We start from the raw sequence: 23,608 nt of genomic DNA, 5'->3' as shown, positions 1-23,608 counted from the left end.
AGCCATTGGAAACAGTTTCTCTTTGTTTACTCTATCTAAATTTGTACAGAAAAGCAATGTAGGATGCACAGTGAAGATTTATTCCCCCTTTTTAGCTTTGTCACTGTAATACATTCAAGGGAAGAAGGAATAATAGCAAGGTATAGTTTTTCACTTTTTACCAAATGACAGCATTAAAGATTACTAGGTCCAGTTATGACACTGACCAGAAATAATGCATGATTTAGCTGTAATACATGACTCCTTCACAATGTCCTACCAATGCACTTCAACCTCAAACTTAGAAGAGCTTCCTCTCCATTACTAGACCCCACTTCCTTGCCCAGGTTTTAATGTTTATAGACTCTCCGAAGAGGATGCATTAATCACGGAAACATCGGGAGACAACTGTGCTGTAGACTCCGCTCCACTAGGAAGTGATTATGACTGACAGACTCATTTAAAGTACAACCTTTAAATGCCATCAGAAACAAAAGCTCTTCCAATTTTTTCTCAGCTGGATTTCAATCTCAGTTATACATTTGGAATGTCCAACCTTTTGGAGCTGGGGGCCAAGTTCTCGTGTCAAAGTGAGTGATTGTATTGGGGCTCACATTCCTGTACAAAGAAAATTCAAACACCCCATTCACAAAAAATTTATCTAGCATGTACCTTGTCCATCTCATATTTAAACGTCTGCTACTGCTAGTTTAATATTTGATCTGGCAATTTTCCAATCAACTAATCTAGACTAGGTCCCCTTTCATACCACTGAAATAAGCCAATTTCTCATCCAAAACCATTATATCTATGACTCCTCTTTTTCTTTATCTATGTCAATGTGAACCTAATGAGGTTACAATCATTATTCCCAAATGTTCTCCTATCTGCAGTTCCTTACTTCTCCTTTATTACCCAGAACCAGATCTATCATCCTTCATATGTTGAGCGCACAACATACTGATTGTGGAAACCATCCTGGAGGAGTTCTACAAATCTCTTCCCATTGTTACCATAAACGTTTGTTTTATCCTATTCTACCTTAGCTTAACTAAAATCTCCCACGATTAGAACTTGGTTCCAACTGTAAACCTCGCATCCACAATTTCTTTCCCACTATTGGTGGTCTATATTTATTTCCAATATGGCAACAGATCCCTTATTATTCTTTAGCTCAACCCAGACAAACTGTGTCTGAGCCTATGTTCATTTAAAACTTTATATGACTGCAATTCTGTCCCTAAATAACCAGGCCTTCTACCTTCTTTTCCTTCTTTATTTCTGCTGAACATTTTATTGGCAGGAATATTTAGCTCCCATTCCTGCCCTGGCTGAAGCTAAGTTTCCATGAAGGCAGTAACATAATACCCCTCCATTTTAAATAGTACCTCTAGTTCTCAACTGTTTTTCAGTTGTTATGTACATTTGCATCTACACAATGTAACAGTGTCCAATTCATTCTCCTCAGTACTCTTTTCCCTTCTAATTTTTATTATTCTTTCCTTCACTGTCATTTTTCTTAACTTCTCTCTTTACTGCCCTAAAGCCCATCTCCCCAAACTCCAATCCAAGGTTACTATTTTAAATTGCTTTGCCCCATCACTGTATTTATTCTTTACCTTTCCCCCATATGCTCTAAGACAAGTCTCCATTTGACAGGGTTACCAGTTTAAACTCTATCTATTCTTGATATCAAGACGTTGGTGCCAGTTTGGTTCATATGGAATCTGACCATGCTCAACAGCCAACTCCAAAACTGGCAACAATGCCCTAAACATGAACCCCTCCTGAATTCAAATGACTAATCTTACACTGCCTTTGCATGTGGTACAAGTTGTATTCTTGAGAATGCTAGCCGTAAGGTTTGTTTTTACTTTATAAATTCTGCAGGACTTATGAGAGATCCTTATCTCACCTTCGGATGATGGAGGTCTGTTAATAAATACAAATATAACTCAAGTTTGTATCTGAGTGGCTTACGGGCACCAATATTTAAAGTGATCATCAGGAGAAGGTAGCCAAGGTTGAAACTAGCCAATGCCTTCCCTCACCTGGAGTGTGAGAAATTAGTTGAAAATCAGTTAATGGAGGCTGTTTCTGAAAGGAGTCAGTAGGTATTATTTGAACTTCCTTCTAACTCCTCATATTTCTAGTGCAAGATGCTTCCTCCATCCCACTAACATCATTAGTTTCCACATAGACCATTAGCTGTTTACTCAACCATCCCAAAAGTCTATCCACACACTCCTTTGTACTTATCACCCTAGCATCATGCTGAACTGGACTCCAAGTTGCGGCCGCAGCCATCCGGTCTAACCCACTGACTATTTCTCCCACTATTAGAATTGGGCTTCTCCTTTGCCCACTGGTCTGCCAGCTAGTGCCCTGCTCCATTGGGCCCCAGTTCACATAATATCTGCCAACTGCCTTCTTTCCTTCAGAAACAGCCTCCATTCGCAAATATTCAATCAACTTGTCGCATTCCAGACCAGCAAAGGTGTTGGTTATTTTCCTGACAATATCTTGTGGCTTTTCACTTTGGTGAAGTGATCACCTTAAACGTTCCTTCCCTTAAGCCATTCAAATATAGATCAGAGTTCAATTTTAATTTGTTTCATCCCGAGGTGAGAAATGAATCCATCAAAAGTCCTGCACAATTTTAAGAACTCCCAAGTTTTCACATGTATATAGTAAAATATCTGGTGCAATATGAATACTAATTGAGTATGGCACAGCATTATGTAGTAAAGTCCTGCAAATAGTTGCTAAAGCTAATGAGCCAGCACCACATACAGGAAACTTTCTGGTATCCGGCACTGACGGGACCGAGCTGGTGCCGTTAGATCAAAACTGCCGTATAAACCAGCGGCAATGTTAAAACATACAGAGCTTTTCAGCTCCGTGTGAATCAACAAACCCTGTTGCTTAGCAACAGCTTCAAAACAGTCGGCTGCAGCTGCAAGCGTCTCTAGCTGAAGCTGTTGCTTAGCTACAGACCTTGCAGAGCCTGACTGGGGGAAAAAAAAGCAACGAGAAGTAAAAAAACTTATAGAAAACGGCTCCTGAATTTTGCTGGTAGATAGAGCTTTCCAGACTTTTAACCTCCAGTTAAATGAAAGTTTCCTGTACTGAGAAATTAATTATTTGCCTGAAACCACAAAATTGTTTAACTGAAAGATTGATTATTAAATTAATCTTCAAAAATGGACTTTATGCAGTCTTCAGTTTATGAAACTGTAGTACACCTGAAAATGATTGTACCACAAGACTGAAATTTTGAACATATTTTTAAATTTGTGACTACAAAACCTTGAACTCTTGTTTCTTCATGACCCTTATCACACAATTCCCTTCTGCAGAAAGCTGAAAACAGAATACAATAGATATTTTTACATTCCATGGTACTGGATAAATTCCAAATAAGAACAGCATGTACTGGGCTGTAGATATTTTCCTCATTCTTTCATCGGTGACTAACTAATCGATCCCATTCAAACAAAATTTTTATTATATAACTTATTTGCAAGCTCTCGCTTAGATATGATTCTGCTCAGTGGACAACTATGTGCCAGGCAATTTATAAACTGTGAACAGAAACGTGCCAATCCACACATTCTTCACAAACATTATTTTATATTTCACACCAGGCTGATTCAGCTGAACCAGTGAATCAGAATCAAGCATGCCGCATCTTTTGCTTCTTGTTACAAAGTGTTATCATCTCAATGGAGGACTTTTGCAAAGGCTCAGCTCCTCAGAAAGGCAGGGACATAATCCTCAAAACTTGGCTGCTCGGCTTCTCAGCTGCCATGTTAGCCACAAGTCTAATTTACAACGGATTTAAAACAAAAATGATGTCAGTATTTACTTTGTTAAGCTGAAGACTTAAAACTGTAGTGCAAGTTAGAACTAAATCATCCTATCACCATTCAGATCTTCCAATTTACTGCAGGTCAGAATCAAGGATAAAATGAATAGGTTACTTTGATATTTTTCGACTATGATTGCTAAAAAGGCATTCTGGTTCCTGTATCAATCAAATTGAGTTTAACTGCTCTCCAAGCTATAGCTCAAGACCCAATATGAAATGTCATACTTACTTTCTCTTTTTGTTTTTAAGTGTGATTGCTAAGGTTATTTTAACAGTTATAGGGTACAGACATTGTGAGGCCAATTTTAGTGTCTGGTCTTGGGACTGACTGCCCGAGACCACAAGCACTGAACTGGCCAAGTTTCTGTGTTCAGCTTAATTACCATATTGTGCATGAGCTGCAGCCCTGAGTTATGCCTGGAATTGGTAGCTTGTCCATTTGGGGATAGGGAAATGGCACGCTGTCCAGGATTTAAAGGTCAGCAGCGGTGTCAGCCGTGGCTCAGTGGGTAGGTGATTCAAATGACTCACCTCTAAGTCAGAAGGTCGTGGGTTCAAGTCCCACTCCAGAGACTTGAGCTCAAAAATCCAGGCTGACATGCCAGTGCAGTACTGAGGGAGTGTGACGCTGTCGGAGGTGCCACCTTTCGGATGAGATGTTAAACCGAAACCTCGTCTGCTCTCTCAGGTGGACGTAAAAGATCCCATGACACTATTTCGAAGAAGAGCAGGGGAGTTATCCCTGGTGTCCTGGCCAATATTTATTCCTCAACCAATATCACTAAAATAAACAGATTATCTGGTCATTATCAAAATGTTGTTTGTGGGAGCTTGCTGTGTGCAAATTGGCTGCTGCATTTCCTACATTGCAATAGTGACTACACTTCAAAAAGTACTTCATTGGCTGTAAAGCACTTTGGGACGTCCGGCGGTTGTGTGAAAAAATAGGGGCAGGGGTTGTAGTCTGAAATTATTGAGCTCAATGTCGAGTCCAGAAGGCTGTAAAGTGCCGAATCGAAAGATGAGGTGCTGTTCCTCGAGCTTACGCTGAGCTTCAGTGGAACAGTGTAAGAGGCCGAGGCAGCTGTTGATGATTCTGCCATCCCCATTTTCAACATTTAACCGCTCCTGCCTTCCGCCCTAGTACAGACCGTCCCTTTTGTTCCTTCTTCCCCTCCCCCCTTTCCCGGCCTCTGCACCCGCTTAAAACCTGTCACATCTCGAACTTTTTCCCGTTCTGACGAAGGGTCACAGACCTGAAACGTTAACTCTGTTTCTCTCTCCACAGATGCTGCCTGGCCTGCTGAGTGTTTCCCGCATTTTCTGTTGTTATTTCAGATTTCCAGCGTCCGCAGTATTCTGCTATTGAAGCGATCAGGAGATGGGGAAGTTGGAAGCCTGGTTCCAGCCGAAGGTTTGTGGCCAACTTTTCTTGTTCCTTCCTTCTTTACCTAATTCTCCACTCACTGAAACTACATCACAAATTTAACATCAATTCGTCGTATTTCATTGTGTCGGCAGCAAGCCGAGATGTTGTTGCCATCAAAACTACATGCTAACTCTTGTCTCTCTTCTCTTTCTATAGATGTGCCTTTTGACATGAGGGACAGTGATATAGCTAACCAAAGGATGCAGACTTCAAGGGCTCAGCTTTGAAAAGAAGTATCTTTGACTGCTGCAAGCATAGAAAAATGCACCCGAGAAGCTTTCAGCATGAGTGATGAGTATTCCAAAATGTACAGATATGGTCTGCTGATACATGACATCCAAACTGTGCAATCCATCATACAGTGGATGGGGTGCTGATACATGACATCCAAACTGTGCAATCCATCATACAGTGGATGGTTAGTCCAGGGCCTTCTGGAGTATAGCACCCCCCACGACAGAGCCTGTAACACTGGTCACAGTTATATTATATATATATATTTTATTCTCTCTCGCGCTCTCTGCAACCACCCCCCATTCTCTAGCTGCTGGAAGTGCACCTATAGAAGTACAAAATTAGTCAGTACAGCACAACATTCAAGAACCAAGAAAAAGACCAGGGTGGTAAACAATGTTCCCTCTAATTTTGTTTAGCCCCTTTAAGGGGCTGCGCAGGCCATTCCAAATACTGTGCATAGGCAGTTTTTGTATTGAAAAACCGGCAAGCCGGCTGCGCGGGATCCTTGGAACATTGATGGTAAACACTAAGTACAATAGCAGATGGAATATAGGGAAATAAAATTTGGTAATGCTTTATTGGCACCGTCTCCAAAGAGTGTTTCTGAAATGGCACTGTAGATTGGAACCCAAGGCAAGATGAATGGTGTTCTTGGCAATTGTACTGTTAAATGTGGTGTTGCAGCATAGTTTCAGGGAATGCTAAAGATATTGGGAGGACTATTCATACATGGGGGCTAGGGTGGATGCGTATAGCCAGAACACTCAAGAACTCAACATTATCCAGGACAAAGCAGTCTGGTTAATCAGCGCCCTCGTCACTGGACTAAAAAAATACCACTTCCACCACCCCACACTATGGCCACAGTATGTACTATATAGATACACTGCGGCAACTCACCAAGCTTACTTTGACAGCACCTTCTAGCCCCTTGAACTCTACTACCAAGAAGGACAAGAGGAGTAATAATGTGGGAACACCGTCACCTCCAAGTTCCCCTCCAGGTCACACACCACCCTAACTTGGATATAGCTTCATCATCATTGGGTCAAAACTAGGAGGGTCAATGATTCGTTGTAGTCCTTTTGACGGAGATGTCTGTAGCCAGGAGCTACCAGCTGTGACCTGATACATGGCTGCTTGCATTCAGCTTAGCAGTCAAGACAAAAGTCAGCAGAGATACGGAGCTAAATCAGGGTATCTGTGGTAGTTTTTCATCATGTAAGAAGTGAGAAACCAATGCTTCAAGGATCAATTTTATGTTGAGAGGTAGTACAAGAGATGTGACTTTGTTCTTTTGACATTTCGAGCAGATTAGTACAAGTTGTAATTACTGTAAATACACTGTACCAAAAATTGTTCATTTATTTGTTAAATGACTTTATCTGTTGATTTATAACCTGAGTCTTGGTCTGACAGAATGTACATTCTTCTGCCTACCGAAAGCAGGGAGACCACATAAAAGCACATAATATATTTCAGCCAAGCTGTTCCAGTACAGCTACAACACTGGCATCTATCCGACAATGTAGAAAACTGCCCAGGTATGTCCTGTCCACAAAAAGCAGGACAAATCCAACCCGGCCAATTACCGCCGCATCAGTCTACTCTCAATTATCAGCAAAGTGATGGAAGGTGTTATCGACAGTGCTATCAAGCGGCACTTACTCACCAAAAACCTGCTCACTGATGCCCAGTTTGGGTTTCGCCAAGGCCACTTGGCTCCCGACCTCATTACAGCCTTGGTCCAAACATGGACAAAGGAGCTGAATTCCAGAGGTGAGGTGAGAGTGACTGCCCTTGACATCAAGGCAGCACTTGACCGAGTGTGACATCAAGGAGCCCTAGTAAAACTGAAGTCAATGGGAATCGAGGGGAAAACGCTCCACTGGCTGGAATCATACCTAGCACAAAGGAAGATGGTTGTGGTGGTTGAAGGACAATCATCGCAGCCCCAGGACATCACTGCAGGAGTTTCTCAGGGTAGTATCCTAGGCCCAATCATTTTCAACTGCTTCATCAATGACCTTCCCTCCAACATAAGGTCAGAAATGGGGATGTTCGCTGATGACTGCACAGTGTTCAGCGCCATTCACAACTCCTCAGATAATGAAGCAGTCCATGCCCGCATGCAACAAGCCCTGGATGACATTCAGGCTTGAGCTGATGAGTGGCAGGTAACATTCACGCCACAGAAGTGCCAGGCAATGACTATCTCCAACAAGCGAGAGTCTAACCACCTCCCCTTGACATTCAACAGCATTACCATCGTCAAATCCCCCACCATCAACATCCTGGGGGTCACCATTGACCAGAAACTTAAACATAAATACTGTGGCAACAAGAGCAGGTCAAAGGCTAGGTATTCTGCGGCGAGAGTCTCATCTCCTGACTCCCCAAAGTCTTTCCACCATCTACAAGGCACAAGTAAGGAGTGTGATGGAATACTCTCCACTTGTCTGGATGAGTGTAGCTCCAACAAAACTCAAGAAGCTCAAAACCATCCAGGACAAAGCAGTCCGCTTGATTGGCACCCCATCCACCACCTTAAACATTCACTCCCTCCACCACCGGCGTACTGTGGCTTCAGTGTTTACCATCTACAAGATGCACTGCAGCAACTCGCCAAGGCTTCTTCGGCAGCACCTCCCAAATCTGCGACCTCTTCCACCAAAAAGGATAAGGGCAGCAGGCGCATGGGAACGCCACCACCTCCAAGTTCCCCTCCAAGTCACACACCATCGTGGCTTAGAAGTATATCGCCATTCCTTCATCGTTGCTGGGTCAAACTCCTGGAACTCCCTCCTTAACAGCACTGTGGGAGTACCTTCACCACATGGGCTGCAGCGGTTCAAGAAGGTGGCTCACCACCACCTTCTCAAGGGCAATTAGGGATGGACAATAAATGCTGGCCTTGCCGGCGACGCCCACATCCCATAAACAAATTTTTAAAAAGCCAGAGTCAATGGCAAGTGTTCTCTGTTTGACCCTGCATCTCGCTACATTTTCCTAGACATTGGTCAAAGCGTTACAAATTTCAGGTCTGCCCTAGATATTCCCATGGGTTCAGTAGCATAAGTTACTTCCGTAAGAAGACTTTGCGCCTTTACGTTGCGGAAGTAACTTCTACTGTCCAATATCTACCTAGACAATAGCATAATCCGAGGATGTAACAATGTGTCCCACTTGTCATGTAAGCTGGATATCATACACTCACTCACACGTGCCTCCAATCTTTCAATAGGCGGAACTGATGAACACTCTGATAAGACGAGGTCGATCACAAATCAAGCAGCTGACGTATTTTGCAGAATACACACGACTGAACAAAAGTAGTAATTCCAGACTCTTAACTTTTCCTACAACGTTTCCCTTGATAACATAAAACAACAAAAACAAGCTTTTAGCTGGGTAAATCAACCAGCTATATCTTGAATCACAGCTCAAGCCAACACCTGCCTTCCTGCAGCCTTTGTTAGACCAGGCTGACCATTTTTCTTAATTCTGATGCCAGGAAGCAGAATCTCACCAGACTATTCGAGACATATTAACCAGAATAGTTGTGATGACCATTGAAATGTCCAAACTAACTTTCATTGTCTGAAGCACCCCATCTGAATCTTTACCTATATCTCCCAGCCCCGCTGTCCTATGAATTTAACCCCTTCAGAGTTAAGTTTAACACTACAGTAGCATTTTTTAATATATAAAACACCAAGGTCCCAACCCCACCCCCATTGAGGGATAGTTGGAAATCCAGAAACATGGCAGCAGGTAAAGGCACACAATGGCTTTTAAGGGATACAAGATCTATTTATGGGTGTGGCCACTGACCTTGGTCCCAATGAGAATACCTAACATAAAAATCTCAAATACATGAGTGTCAATCAGTGAGCATTCTCTCTTTAGTCATATTCACTCTGTATGTCTAATTAAAAGTATCACTTTAACATTTCATTATATCATTCAACAACTGAAAAGAATTTTTACAGCTGTTTAATGGCAGAAAAAGGGTTTCATTTTGGAATCTGTAAACCTGGGCTGAGTCTGGTTGAAGAAAAAAGTGATTTTGAGACTATTTCAACTGTACCCTAACTAAATAGTGGGAGCAAGCAGTATTCCTAAGTGCTAACTGTGAGAAATCTTATTTTATTAGCGGTAGCAAAAAGTATCAGCTAGTCATAATGCACCTGCAATAATTATCTTTCACACTTCTGAAGTAACTCAACCCCCATGAATTTTGAAAAATCTGAGCATCCAGCTGTGAGATGCATAATAGAAGTTAAAAAGGCAGAACGGCAAAGACAATTATACATTTCACAAACATGCATTGGAATTAATCCAAGTACCAAAAGAACCAAAGCGGTGCTAAAAAGATAGAGACGGCTTCTTTATTTGCCTTCTTCGATTTGCTTTCTTAGTACTTTTGCACCGAGAAACACAGAATTTTTCAGCATGGGTCTGTTCTTCAGAGAAAAGGGACTAGTATAGCTAAAACCGCTTGAATCAGGCGCTGAATTTAGAATGGTCTTCTCCAGAGGGAGCCGGAAATTAATACTCCTTCCTCAGCTGTCAGCTTAAGGAGCCCCTCATTTCCATTTCTTAGATTTGATTTAAAGGCAATATCTCCAGAGGCAGCCAGTGAATAAGGTTATCATCTCAATCAACTGCAACACCTGGCCCCCAAATGATGGATAAGCAAGATTGGATTAGCAATGAGCTTCAACAGGAGCAGAATATTAAATGTCGTGAACTCGTCCCACAAGGAGGCTGGAGAAAGTAGTCAGCTTAGGGCAACTGACATAGTTTCTACATTAATAGTTTCAGTACAAGACTTTCCAACATGGCAGCAGCATGAGCCTAGTCTTCTTGAAAATAAAAGTGGAATATGATGGTGAGCAAGATGGCAAAAATGTATCAGTATGTAATTATTAGGTTGGCAATTACATACCATTTTATAGTACAGGTAATGCTGGAATTCTGTCATTTGTACTTAAATATATATTAAATAATTAAAATACAGGAGTTTAGTCCCCAAGTGGGATAATTTATTAATGTCCCGCTAGCTTTTCCTCCTCCCTGAACCATGGATATATTATTTATTGAAACAGTCAGAAAGTGCCAGAACAACCTGAAATTTGCAAGTTGAAAAATGTGAAAAATTATCCCCAAGTAAACTGCAAGCAAGCTGACAAACTGATTCATTGACGCCACATGTCTGAACTAACTCTCTGTTGCAATTAAACTATCTTTTGAAATATTGAACTGATAATTGTTCAACCTATAAATATTAAAGAATAAATACCAATATCTAGCTTTGAAGACTGTCATAAGAGAAAATAAAAATTAAACAGAGAAACAAAATTGCAAGTTTTAAATTTATGAATCCAGAGCCTATTAACACTTCAGTAAATTAAATGGATTTACACCAGATGTTTGAAAATGGTTCCTCACTCAACATATTTAGTCAATATATATCCGATGTTGAGAAAGTGAATTTGTACTCCAATTCAACATTTTCTATTAAGAGTATTTGCAACATTTCAGTGGTTCTGTAATGAAACAAGAGCTGTCAAACGATGACAATTCATCTGTCAAGATGAAACGTCATACGCTGACATTTTTCTGTAACTGGCTTTCCCTTAATTGGCCTGCTAAGCTCGCTGGGCGGGCTTAACAAGGTCAATCAAGGAAAAATAGCATGGGTTGGCCACAAATCGATGAAGGCGGGACATCAACCTGACAAGCAGCAGTCCCGCCTCCAACACTCCCCCATTGGCAAAATCGCCCCCTGAGCATTTGTAAATGTTATGATATATACTGGCAGTTTTTTTTTCTGTGAACTACTGAACTTTCATGGTATATCTGTTGTAAATAAAGCACTTTATCTAACCACCATAACCATTTCTAAAGGGCCAAGATTCAGTTGGTAAAGAAAGGGCCCTGGGAGGCTTTGTAAGAAACAGAATTTCTTTTGTTGCTTTGAAGTTAAAATAACACGACAAAGGAGTGCTTTGCTGAACATATTGTGCAATTTAAACAAGTTTTAACAGTAAAATAATAAAAATTCACTGTGATTGTCTTATTAAAACATCCAACATCCAAAGAATACTCCATCTGGTAGGGCAAGTACAAAGGTATGGTAACCTACAGGCTGAGCAGTAAATGTCTGCTGCTATAAAAGTGACAAAACTGTAAAATAATACTTCCTAAATCAACAAACACCTTAAGACACAACCCAGGAACTTTTGGAAACAGGAAAAGGTTATTAGATTAAATAAGCCCAGCCTTCATCAGAGATCAACACTCCGCCGCCCCACCCCACCCCGGTCATCCTCAGCGTGGGATATATTTTCCTCCTTGTAAAATTAAAAGATTGATCAGTTTTATTAGCTTTACACTCAGAGGAAAACATACTCACCTGTTCCTCAGTCCCTTCTCGCTCCAGAAGCACCTCTAATTGTTAATTTATTCTGCAACTCTATTAGAATATGGGTAAAAAGTACCACCTGGCATCCCTTTTTGCTCCTAATTTTTAAACTTGTGCCCCATGGTGTTTGAATGCTTCACAACACTGAAAAATTGCCCGAATCAGTTCAGTCAATTCCCTCTACAATCTTGGAAAAGTTGTATTCAGTCACCTTAACGTCTCCTCTTCAAAAGAAAGCAAGCACAACTTCCTTAAACTTTCCTCATAATTAAAATTCCTAATACTTGTATTCAATTCATACTCTAAGCAGTAGTGGTACTTTTGAGAAAACAGGCAGGTGTGAGGGAGCTACATAGGCTTTCTTTTAGTAGTTTCCTTCTCCACCACATTGCATTCACTATCATTTCAGTTTAAGATATAAAATTATTACAGGGTAGATGCTGGGAGGATGTTTCCCTGGCTGGGGAGTCTAGAACTAAGGTGAATCTTTGGAATTCTCTACCCAGAGAGCTGTGGATATATTCAAGACAGAGATCGATACATTCTTGAATACTAAGGAACTCAAGGGATATGGGGATAACGCGGGAAGGTGATTTAATTTCATTCATCTGTATGCACACAGAATACTAGTGTAATGTTCCAAAGTACAGGAAACTTTGATTTATCCGGAGGTTAACTGTCCAGAATGCTCGATCCACCGGCAAAATTCAGGAGTCGGTTCAGTAAGTTTTTTTTCCTTTTCGTTGCTTTTTTTTCCACCAGTCAGGCTCTGCAAGGTCTCACTAAAGCTGTTGCTTAGCTACAGAGACGCTTGCAAGCTACGGCCGACTGTTTAGAAGCTGTTGCTAAGAAACAGGGTTTGTTGCTAGATACGGAGCTCAAAAGCTCCGTATGTTTTAACATTACCGCTGGTTTGTCCGGCAGTTTTGATGGGACGGCAACAGCTCGGTCCCGTCGGTGCCGGATATCACAAAGTTTCCTGTATCTTACCTGTGAGTTACTGAGAACGTATCTTTGTTTTACTCAGTTGAGTATCAGGTCAACAGGTTGCAATGTGGAAATTCTGACTCAATTGTAACATACGTTGCAAAGTAAACATCTATTCGTAAATCCAAGTTTTAGCTTTCAAAAACAGCAGGGTTTTTTTGTGCATGGACTGATTGTGTACAACAACTCACCCACCTTTCTATCAGGGTCCCGCACAGCAGCCGGATAACCTTTTGCATGTTCTCAGTACATAGCCAGCTCCAGTGGTCTTTCATCAGTAAGCAGAAAAGATCCAGTGCCCCATCTGCCAAGGCTGTTTCAGAACCCTCTGTTCAAAAAGGAAATAGAAGCGAATGAACATTCCATGGTTACCATCAATAAAATCAAATCAAATCAACTTTTGTCATTGTTAGTGCACGTGGTAAACCACTGCTAACTCTGTACATGTCTGTGTGGTAAACTGTACAGGTCCGGGCATGTCTCCGCCCCTGGCTCCACCCCTAAGCCCGGGTATAAAGGTGACTCACCACCCTTCCCCCGGGAGCTCTTAGGATGGATCCACTAGCAGAGGCATGCTCCAGTTCTTAGTCAATAAAAGCCTACTTCGTATAAGTTCAACTCGTAGTCTTTGGTGTTGTTGATAGTGCATCAATTTTATTGACTAAATTTTCGACATGGAGCAAATCTTGAAGCCGGAACGTTTAGACCTGGATCCTCAAGCAGCAGATGCAGCCAATAACTTTGAACACTGGCTGAGCTGTTTCGAAGCCTTCCTGGAGGCCTCCAGCACTACCGTCACTACAGATGACGCGAAACGGCTTGTCTTGAACTCACGAGTGAGCCACCGAGTCTACTCGATCATCCGAGACGCCACAACTTACGCGGCCGCCATCGCGACACTAAAGGAACAATACGCGAGGCCTGTTAACGAGGTCTACGCCAGACACCTCCTGGCTACCCGAAAACAGCGCCCCGGGGAATCGGGCGCCGAATATTTACTGGCTCTGAGAGTCCTCGGCCGGGCCTGTAATTGCAAAGCGGTGACGGCCAAGGAATGCACGGAAGACCTGATCCGAGACGCCTACGTAGCCGGCATCAGGTCCAACTATACACGGCAGAGGCTGCTGGAACAGAGGGGGCTCGACCTGCAGAAGACGGTGGCCCTCGCTAACTCGTTAGACGTGGCCCTCCAGAACATGGACACCTACCCTCCTGATCGGATGGCCACGTGGATGTCACGGGAGCAGCCATCTTGGGACCCGGTAAGGCCACAAGCCGCCAGCAGCCCAACTACAGCTGCAATGACCAGAGGCCAGAAATGCTACTTCTGCGGCCAGGCCAAGCACCCCAGACAGCAATGCCCAGCAAAGGACGCGACCTGCTCCAAATGCGGCAAGAAAGGCCACTACGCGAGAGTGTGCAGGGCGAAATCGACCCCCAATTCCAGCAGCGCCGCGTGTGAACCGTGCAGGCCGCCATTTTGGACCCCACCAACCACGTGTGAGCTGTGCGGGCCGCCATTTTGGGCACCACCAGCCGCAGGGGAGCCGCCATCTTGGACACCATTTCGGGACCAGGCCCCCGGCGCGGGCGAATACTACAGCGACCCACCGACCTCGACGATGGCCTCCATCACCCTGGACCAATCTAGGCCCCATCAACTAGCCAGGTCCATGATGAACGTAAAGGTAAATGGCCATGCCACAAATTGCCTTTTCGACTGCGGAAGCACAGAGAGCTTCATCCACCCAGACACGGTGCGACGCTACTCCCTATCGGTTATGCCCACACGCCACCAGGTCTTTATGGCCTCAAAGTCCCATACGGCGGACGTCGGCGGCTACTGTGTAGCGACTCTGACAGTGAACGGCGTGGAGTACAGAGATTTTAAATTCCTCGTCCTGCCACAGCTCTGCGCTCCCGTACTGCTAGGATTAGACTTCCAGTGCCATCTGGAGAGCGTCACGATGGCATATGGCGGGCCCCTGCCCCCACTTACAGTCTGCAGCCAGCAGAATTTAAACACGGCGCCGCGCAAAGTATGCAGCCTGTCCACCCTGAAGGTCAAACCCCCCCCGTTGTTCGCTAACCTCGCCAAAGACTGCAAGCCAATTGCTACTAAAAGCAGGCGGTACAGTGCCGGGGATAGGAGCTTTATTAAATCAGAAGTAGAAAGACTCCTGAGGGAAGGGATTATCGAGGGCAGCACCAGCCCATGGCGAGCCCAAGTGGTGGTAGTGAAGACCGGTGAAAAACAGCGCCTGGTTATTGATTACAGCCAGACAATCAATCGATACACGCAATTAGACGCATACCCACTTCCCCGCATATCTGACATGGTCAACCAGATAGCACAATACCGGGTATTCTCGACGATTGATCTGAAGTCGGCATACCACCAGCTCCCCATCAGGCCTGAGGACCGCCAGTACACGGCCTTCGAGGCTGACGGTCGCCTCTACCACTTCCTCCGAGTCCCCTTCGGCGTCACCAACGGGGTCTCGGTCTTCCAAAGGGAGATGGACCGGATGGTTGACCAGAACGCGCTGCAGGCCACCTTCCCCTATCTAGACAACGTCACCATCTGCGGCCATGACCGGCATGACCACGACGACAACCTAGAAAAATTCCTCCGTACGGCCCAACGGCTGAATCTGACATACAACAGAGAAAAATGTATGTTCCGCACCACGCGCCTCGCTATTCTTGGCTGCGTGGTGGAAAACGGAGTCATCGGCCCTGACCCCGACCGAATGCGCCCCCTCCTGGAACTACCCCTCCCCCACTGCCTAAAAGCCCTGAAGAGATGCCTAGGGTTCTTCTCTTACTACGCCCAGTGGGTGCCCAACTATGCGGACAAAGCCCGGCCCCTCATCAAGTCAACCTCCTTCCCCCTGACGGCAGAGGCCCGTGCGGCTTTCACCCTCATAAAAGAGGACATTGCGAAGGCCACAATGCACGCAGTGGATGAGTCCATCCCTTTCCAAGTGGAGAGCGATGCATCCGACTTCGCCCTAGCCGCAACCCTTAACCAGGCGGGGAGACCCATGGCCTTCTTTTCACGGACCCTCCAGGGCCCCGAAATTCGACACTCCTCAGTCGAGAAGGAGACCCAGGCGATAGTGGAGGCTGTACGGCACTGGAGGCATTACCTGGCCGGTAAACGTTTCACCCTGCTCACTGACCAACGGTCAGTAGCATTTATGTTTAACAACAGACAAAGGGGGAAAATCAAAAATGATAAGATATTGCGGTGGAGGATCGAGTTATCCACCTACAACTACGATATCTTATACCGGCCCGGGAAACTTAATGAGCCCCCAGACGCCCTATCCCGTGGGACATGTGCCAACGCACAAGTCGATAGGCTACGGACCCTCCACAATGATCTCTGCCACCCGGGGGTCACCAGATTCTTCCATTTTATTAAAGCTCCCAACCTGCCTTACTCCATCGAGGAGGTCAGGACCATGACCAGGCACTGCCAGGTCTGCGCCGAATGCAAACCGCATTTTTATAGGCCAGACAGGGCACACCTGATTAAAGCCACCCGCCCCTTCGAACGTCTCAGCGTCGATTTCAAGGGGCCCCTTCCCTCCTCTGACCGCAACACGTACTTCCTCAATATTATTGACGAGTACTCCCGTTTCCCCTTCGCCATCCCCTGCCCGGACATGACCAGCGCCACAGTCATCAGGTGCCTCAACGACCTGTTCGCCATATTTGGCTTCCCCAATTACATCCACAGCAACAGGGGCTCGTCGTTCATGAGCGACGAGCTGCGCCAGTACCTGCTCGAGAAGGGCATAGCCACGAGCAGGACTACCAGCTACAACCCCCGGGGTAACGGACAGGTAGAGAGGGAGAACGCAATGGTGTGGAAGACCGCCATGCTCGCCCTAAAATCCAAGGGCCTCCCAATCTCCCGCTGGCAAGATGTCCTCCCCGATGCGCTCCACTCCATACGATCACTGCTCTGTACTGCCACAAACGCCACCCCTCACGAGAAGATGTTCGTCTTCCCCAGGAAATCCACCTCGGGGACATCACTACCGCCATGGCTGACGTCTCCGGGACCCGTCCTGCTCAGGAAACACGTGAGGAGCCATAAGACGGACCCCCTGGTCGAAAAGGTTCACCTCCTCCACGCCAACCCACAGTACGCCTACGTGGCGTATCCTGACGGGCGGGAGGACACAGTCTCAATTCGAGACCTCGCACCCTCAGGTACCACCCGAAACACCATCGATCACCATCCAATACCTCCACCCACCACCACTACCCACGACGCACCACCGGGGTGTCTACCACGAACTGACGACATGCCGGTGCCATCCCTACCCCGAGAGGACAACACGCCAGTGCTCCGTCCCACGCGAGAAGCGGCCGCGGGCAAAGAACCGCCGCAACCGGCACCACGAAGATCATTACGGTAGACAAGACCCCCGGAGAAACTTTCGTATACGAACTTTTGAAACACTTCACCCCGCCGGACTCTTTTTAAACGAGGGGTGAATGTGGTAAACCACTGCTAACTCTGTACATGTCTGTGTGGTAAACTGTACAGGTCCGGGCATGTCTCCGCCCCTGGCTCCACCCCTAAGCCCGGGTATAAAGGTGACTCACCACCCTTCCCCCGGGAGCTCTTAGGATGGATCCACTAGCAGAGGCATGCTCCAGTTCTTAGTCAATAAAAGCCTACTTCGTATAAGTTCAACTTGTAGTCTTTGGTGTTGTTGATAGTGCATCAGTGCACAAGTGCAGTACAACGAAATGTAGGCTTGCGGCTCCCGAGAGTGTACATTTAGATTAAGACATTTAAACATTCAACATACATTTGGCTTGTAATACATTAACATAAACATAACCATAATAAAGTGCATTGGCAGATGTGCAGGCTTTAGAGTTTATTTGTGGAGTTCAGTAGGATGACAGCCCTGGGAAAGAAGCTGTTCCTAAATCTGGTCGTACGGGTGCGAATGCATCTGTAGCGTCTCCCAGATGGCAGGTATCTTAAATAAATGTTCAAAGTCAGAACGATGAGAACCAAATCAGATTCTCACTAAAACATCAGCTTTAAAATATATTTCACATCCTACTTCGAACAGGCAGGTTTGTTATTATTGTGGTTTGTTCGCAACAATTAAGTTTACTTATTGAGCATGGAATGTGCAGTGAATCAGTGCCATGGCCACATTTGAGAACACAGCTCACAAATGGTAAGGTCTTCGAGCTTGAATGCACCAAAACATCCCGAGGATGGGCAATAAATTCTGGCCTTACTAGCGACGCCCATATGGCAAGAATTATTTTGTAAAAAGGCACTTCTTACAGCAGCAAATTAGGCATTAAGGAGGTGGCCAAAGGTATGGTCAAAGAAATAGGTTTTGAGGTGATTTTTGAAGGTGAAAAGAGAACGTGGCAAGATGGAGCAGTTTAGATCGAGAATTCCAGAGTGCGAGGGCACAACAGCTGAGTTGAGGTGTAGAGCTGGAGGAGTATGCTCAAGTAGGGCAGGGAGAACTCGAAAGATAGCTCAGAAGGACTAATGTGGGACTGGATACAGGTTCTGGATGAGCTGGAGTTTCTGTAGGGTGAAGCTCAGGAGAGCAGCATGCAGGGCTTATGGAAAAGTTGAGGCTGGAATGACCAAAGCAGTGCATGAGGATTTCAACAGGGTGGAGGGCGAGAGGGGAGAGAGGCAGGCAATGTTCTCAAAGCGGAAATTGAGAGAGTTGGTGACAGACTTGGCCTAACTTTTGATTTTGACACAAACTCAGCTCAGAGTCAAGTCGCCGGAAACAGCCGGGTTCAGCATCAGCGAACAACCAAGGATTGGAACAGAACCAAGGGCAGAGGTCCAGAATTTCTGGATCGCTTTGATCTTGCTGATGTGAGTTGGAGGACACTCTGGCTCACCCAATGCTTGCTATCAGACAGGCAGTGTAACAGTACAGCAACAGTCATGGAGATGCGTTTGCAATGTATTTCATGGAGCTCATCCAGAATGGCTATAGCTAAGAATTAGAAGAAATTATTTTACACTGCTAAATGTTAATATCAAAATGTGGTTTATTTTGTTTTATCTCCAGTTAGTCTTTGTAGTGTTAGCTTGGCTCAGTTGGTAGCATTCTTATCTCTGAGAAGGCTGTGGGTTCAAATCCCACTGCAGACTTCAGCACACATTCTAGGCTGACACTACATTGCAGCACAGAAGGAGTGCTGCACAGCAGGAGGTGCCGTCTTTCAGATGAGACGTTAAACCAAGGTTCCACTTGCCTGTTCAAGTAGATGTAAAAGATCACATGGCACTATTTGAAGAAGAGCAAGGAGTTCATAGAATCATAGAAAGTTACAGCACGGAAGGAGGCCATTTCGGCCCATCGTGTCCACGCCGGCCAACAAAGAGCTATCCAGCCTAATCCCACTTCCCGGCTCTTGGTCCGTAGCCCTGCAGGTTACAGCATCCCAAGTGCACATCCAAGTACTTTTTAAATGTGGTTAGGGTTCCTGCCTCTACCACCCTTTCAGGCAGTGAGTTCCAGACCCCACAATCCTCTGGGTGAAGAAATTTCCCCTCAAATCCCCTCTAAACCTTCCACCAATTACTTTAAATCTGTGCCCCCTGGTTTTTGACCCCTCTGCTAAGGGAAATAGGTCCTTTCTATCCACTTCATCTATGCCCCTCATAATTTGATACATCTCAATAAGGTCTCCCCTCAGCCTCCTCTGTTCCAAGGAAAACAGACCCAGCCTATCCAGTCTTCCCTCATAGCTAAGATTCTCTACTCCCAGCAACATCCTTGTAAATCTCCTCTGTACCTTCTCTAGTGCAATCACATCTTTACTGTAATGTGGCGACCAGAACTGCACGCAGTACTCTAGCTGAGGCCTAACTAGTGTTTTATACAGTTGAAGCATAACCCCCCTGCTCTTGTATTCTATGCCACAGCTAATAAAGGCAAGCATTCCATATGCCTTCTTAACCACCTTATCTACTTGGCCTGCTACTTTCAGGGATCTGTGGACATGCACTCCAAGGTCCCTTTGTTCCTCTACACTACTCAGTGTCCTACCATTTAATGTTTATTCCCTTTCCTTGTTAGCCCTCCCCAAATGCATTACCTCACACTTCTCCAGATTGAATTCCATTTGCCACTGTTCTGCCCACCTGACCAATTTATTGATATCTTCCTGCAGTCTACAGCTTCCTTCTTCAGTATCAACCACACAGCTGATTTTATTATCATCTGCAAACTTCTTAACCATACCCCCTATATTCAAGTCAAGATTGTTGATACATACCACAAAAAGCAAGGGACCTAGTACTGAGCCCTGCGGAACCCCACTAAAAACAGCCTTCCAGTCACAAAAACACCCATCAACCATTACCCTCTGCTTCCTGTCTCTGAGCCAGTTTTGAATCCAACTTGACACTTTGCCCTGGATCCCATGGGCTTTTAACTTCGTGACCAGTCTGCCATATGGAACTTTATCAAAAGCCTTGCTAAAGTCCATATACACTACATCAAACACACTACCCTCATCTACCCTCCTTGTTACATCCTTGTTACCGCCTCAAAAAATTCAATCAAGTTTGTCAGACATGACCTTCCCTTAACAAATCCGTGCTGACTATCCTTGATTAATCCGTGTCTTTCTAAATTAAGATTTATTTTGTCCTTCAGAATTCTTTCCAATAATTTTCCCACCACCAAGGTTAGGCTGACCGGCCTGTAATTACTCGGTCTATCCTTTTCTCCCTTTTTAAACAAGGGTACCACATTAGCAGTCCTCCAGTCCTCCGGCACCACGCCTGATGCCAGAGAGGATTGTAAAATGATGGTCAGGGCCTCTGCTATTACCTCTTTTGCTTCGCTTAACAGCCTGGGATACATTTCATCCGGACCTGGGGATTTATCCACTTTTAAAGCTGCTAAACCCCTTAATACTTCCTCTGAGTTCTCCCTGTGTCCTGGCCAACATTCCCTCGTGAACCATCACCACCAAAAGCATATTATCTAGTCATTCATCAATTTGCTGTGTGTGGGACCTTGTCATGCTTGCCTAGATAACAGTGACTACATTTCAAAAGTAAACCATTGGTTGTAAAACACTTTGAGATGTTCTGAGAACATGATAAGACACTATATAAAACAAGTTTGTTCTTCTTTTACACAGTTTTACGAAGTCCAACTTTAGATTAAAATAACCACCACATTTCACATGTAAACCACCAGTCAACACACGCACAATAACAATAATCATCCTTCAACCGCTGAACTAAAAAAAAACATAATTCCCCATGAACTTAAAATATTTCATATTGTTGAATCTGGGCAATTTCAGATAATATTGTTACAATTCAAGTTTACTAGCAACATTCTTAACTTGTAGTGGATGGGAGTAGCAGGCATAAAATGAAAATGACTATTTACTGCCAAATTCCTGCTAGCACTTAACACTTTTTATAACATCTTCTAGTAGCACTTTTGAGTTCCAAACTACCTCTCCGAAAAAGGGAGAAATTTTCAGAACGATTTTGTCAAGAAAGACTAAGAATTACATTTTATTTTTATCTTGAATGTTTCTTCAGGGAAAAACATGCTAAAAGAGAAATGAAACCCAGTTACTATTGGTTTTTTTGCACAGGCAAAGGAAGTGTTAATAGCAAGAATCCAGCCTTTCCCACATGCACTAAGCAACTTTATCTTGCTTTTTTCCTGTTTTGGAAGGAACTGCATTTATTAAACTCACTGTAAAACTGGTATAATAAATAATGTTTTGACAAATTAAGAGCAAATATTTGTAGACATGCTTGGTTTAGATCAGTGTGTTTCCAGGCTGCAAGTCTGGTAAATACAATGGTATACTTCCACCTAGTGGAAATATGTATAGTTAACAGTTCCCTAAATTCAGCACAGTTTAAATAGATATGGTTGTTTCGATTCATTTGTATTCCCAAGAATTTTACTTTGGTCTTAGAGGATTGTATCAGGCCATTGTACTGGCAAAATGTCTGTCAACTAAAAGAATGGCACAAAACACCTGTTTTTAAAGTATTTGATAGGGTAGATAGCAAGAAACTATTTCATCTGGTGGTGGAGTACAGAACAAGGGGGCATAACCTTAAAATTAGAGCAAGCCGTTCAGGGGTGACGTCAGGAAGCACTTAGTGGAATCTGGAACTCCCTCCCCCTAAAAGCTGTTGAGGCTGGGTCAATTGAAAATTTCAAAACTGAAATTGATAAGATTTTTGTTCGGCAAGGGTATTAAGAGTTACGGAACCAAGGTGTGTAGATGGAGTTACGATACAGATCAGCCATGATCTAATTGAGTGGCGGAACAGGCTTGAGGAGCTGAATGGGCTATCATGTTCCTATGTTATGTGGGACAGCTTTAGCATTTCATGGCGGATCAAGGGCTGAAATGGAGATTTCCCTCTTGGGTCATTCTGGTTTGCTGCAAGAACTTTGGAAAACTTTAGCATGGGATCCCATCAAGGATTGATGCCTACCTTTAAATCATGCCGAATTACAAAATGGATATTCGACTAAACTATAAATTTAGTAAAACTGAATTCAAATGGTTAAATAATTGCTTGTCAAGGTATCAGGAAGCGCAAACCAGGCTTCCAATAGTGAATGTTCTGGATGAGGTTTTATTATTATTTTCTAATTGTGACTGCAATGGCTTTATAAAAGTATTTGGATTTTTAAAAAGTTCCAGAAGTTAATGTTAAAGAAACAATGTAAGGAAATTGAAGACGGTTGTGTTCCAGTCAGTTCGTCACGGAGCATATAGAGGAATGTATACAAATAAAATCAAAATAATTTTCAACGGTGCCTAAGGAGGGGGAAAAAAATCCGATGTGTTGACATTTCATGCAGCAAAAAGAGATCGTGAAAAATGAATCATACCATGTTTACGTACAAGATTCTCCTTAATAAATCAGCTCACTGAAATTATTTATTGGTGCAATAGCCAAATATATTGTACCACACGCCTACTGTGTAGACCTCAAAACCAAGGACTCCCTAGACTTCTGCAAGACACACGCACTGGAGCTTTCTGTTTTCCCCCATTAATTTTAATGATTCACTTGCTGGCGAGAGTAGAGCAGAAAATCCAGCCACAATATATAAATAGCAGGTTCCACATCACTCCCTAGTCAAGGAAAGCAAAGCTCTGCTTATCAATGTCCAAATGTCAGTTTGGCAATTTCATCATACTACACATTCTGCATTAATGCAAAGCCAAAACCATTATAAGAATTATGTAATCACACAGCTTCAGTATTGAAAGCAACTCTGTAAAAGGGTTTATTGAACACCATCTCTGGCATGTGTTTTTCATTTATAGAATGCTGCAATCCTTTGAAAATGAAAATAGCACTGCTACCGAAGTATCAGGTAAAGCTGTCCTGATGCGAATTTGCTTAAAACCCCACTGCATATTTAAGTCAGCATTGCAGTTTAGCAGTCGTCAAGACTAGATATTTTTGTCTGGTTAAGACATATGTCCACTTAATACTTTTTCTGGCACAAACCTACATTTAAGAATTAACATTCAAACAAAACTCTTCCTGGATGGCTTAAATCTACATTTCTATTTCCACTGCTATCGTACGTATGTAGAATCACGGTCATTCTGTACTGGTATTACAGTTTCCTCT

At 44.0% G+C, this 23,608-nt stretch overlaps 1 protein-coding gene across 2 annotated transcripts in view; it reads right to left on the bottom strand.

The window, feature by feature from the left end:
- snx19b (sorting nexin 19b) overlaps nucleotides 1-23,608 on the bottom strand; it is a 223,150-nt gene that overhangs the window by 151,371 nt on the left and 48,171 nt on the right. For both annotated transcript variants that reach the window (XM_085967946.1, XM_085967945.1), the window contains exon 8: nucleotides 13,129-13,261. In XM_085967946.1, the coding sequence (XP_085824072.1) occupies nucleotides 13,129-13,261 (133 nt within the window). The remainder of the gene's footprint in view (nucleotides 1-13,128; nucleotides 13,262-23,608) is intronic.

This window comes from Somniosus microcephalus, chromosome 26 (assembly GCF_052327205.1).
Source record: "Somniosus microcephalus isolate GS21.2 chromosome 26, FLI_Smic_1.0, whole genome shotgun sequence".
Lineage (NCBI taxonomy): Eukaryota > Metazoa > Chordata > Chondrichthyes > Squaliformes > Somniosidae > Somniosus > Somniosus microcephalus.
The sequence above is the reverse complement of the archived record's forward strand: the minus strand, read 5'-3'. Positions and strand labels throughout refer to the sequence as shown.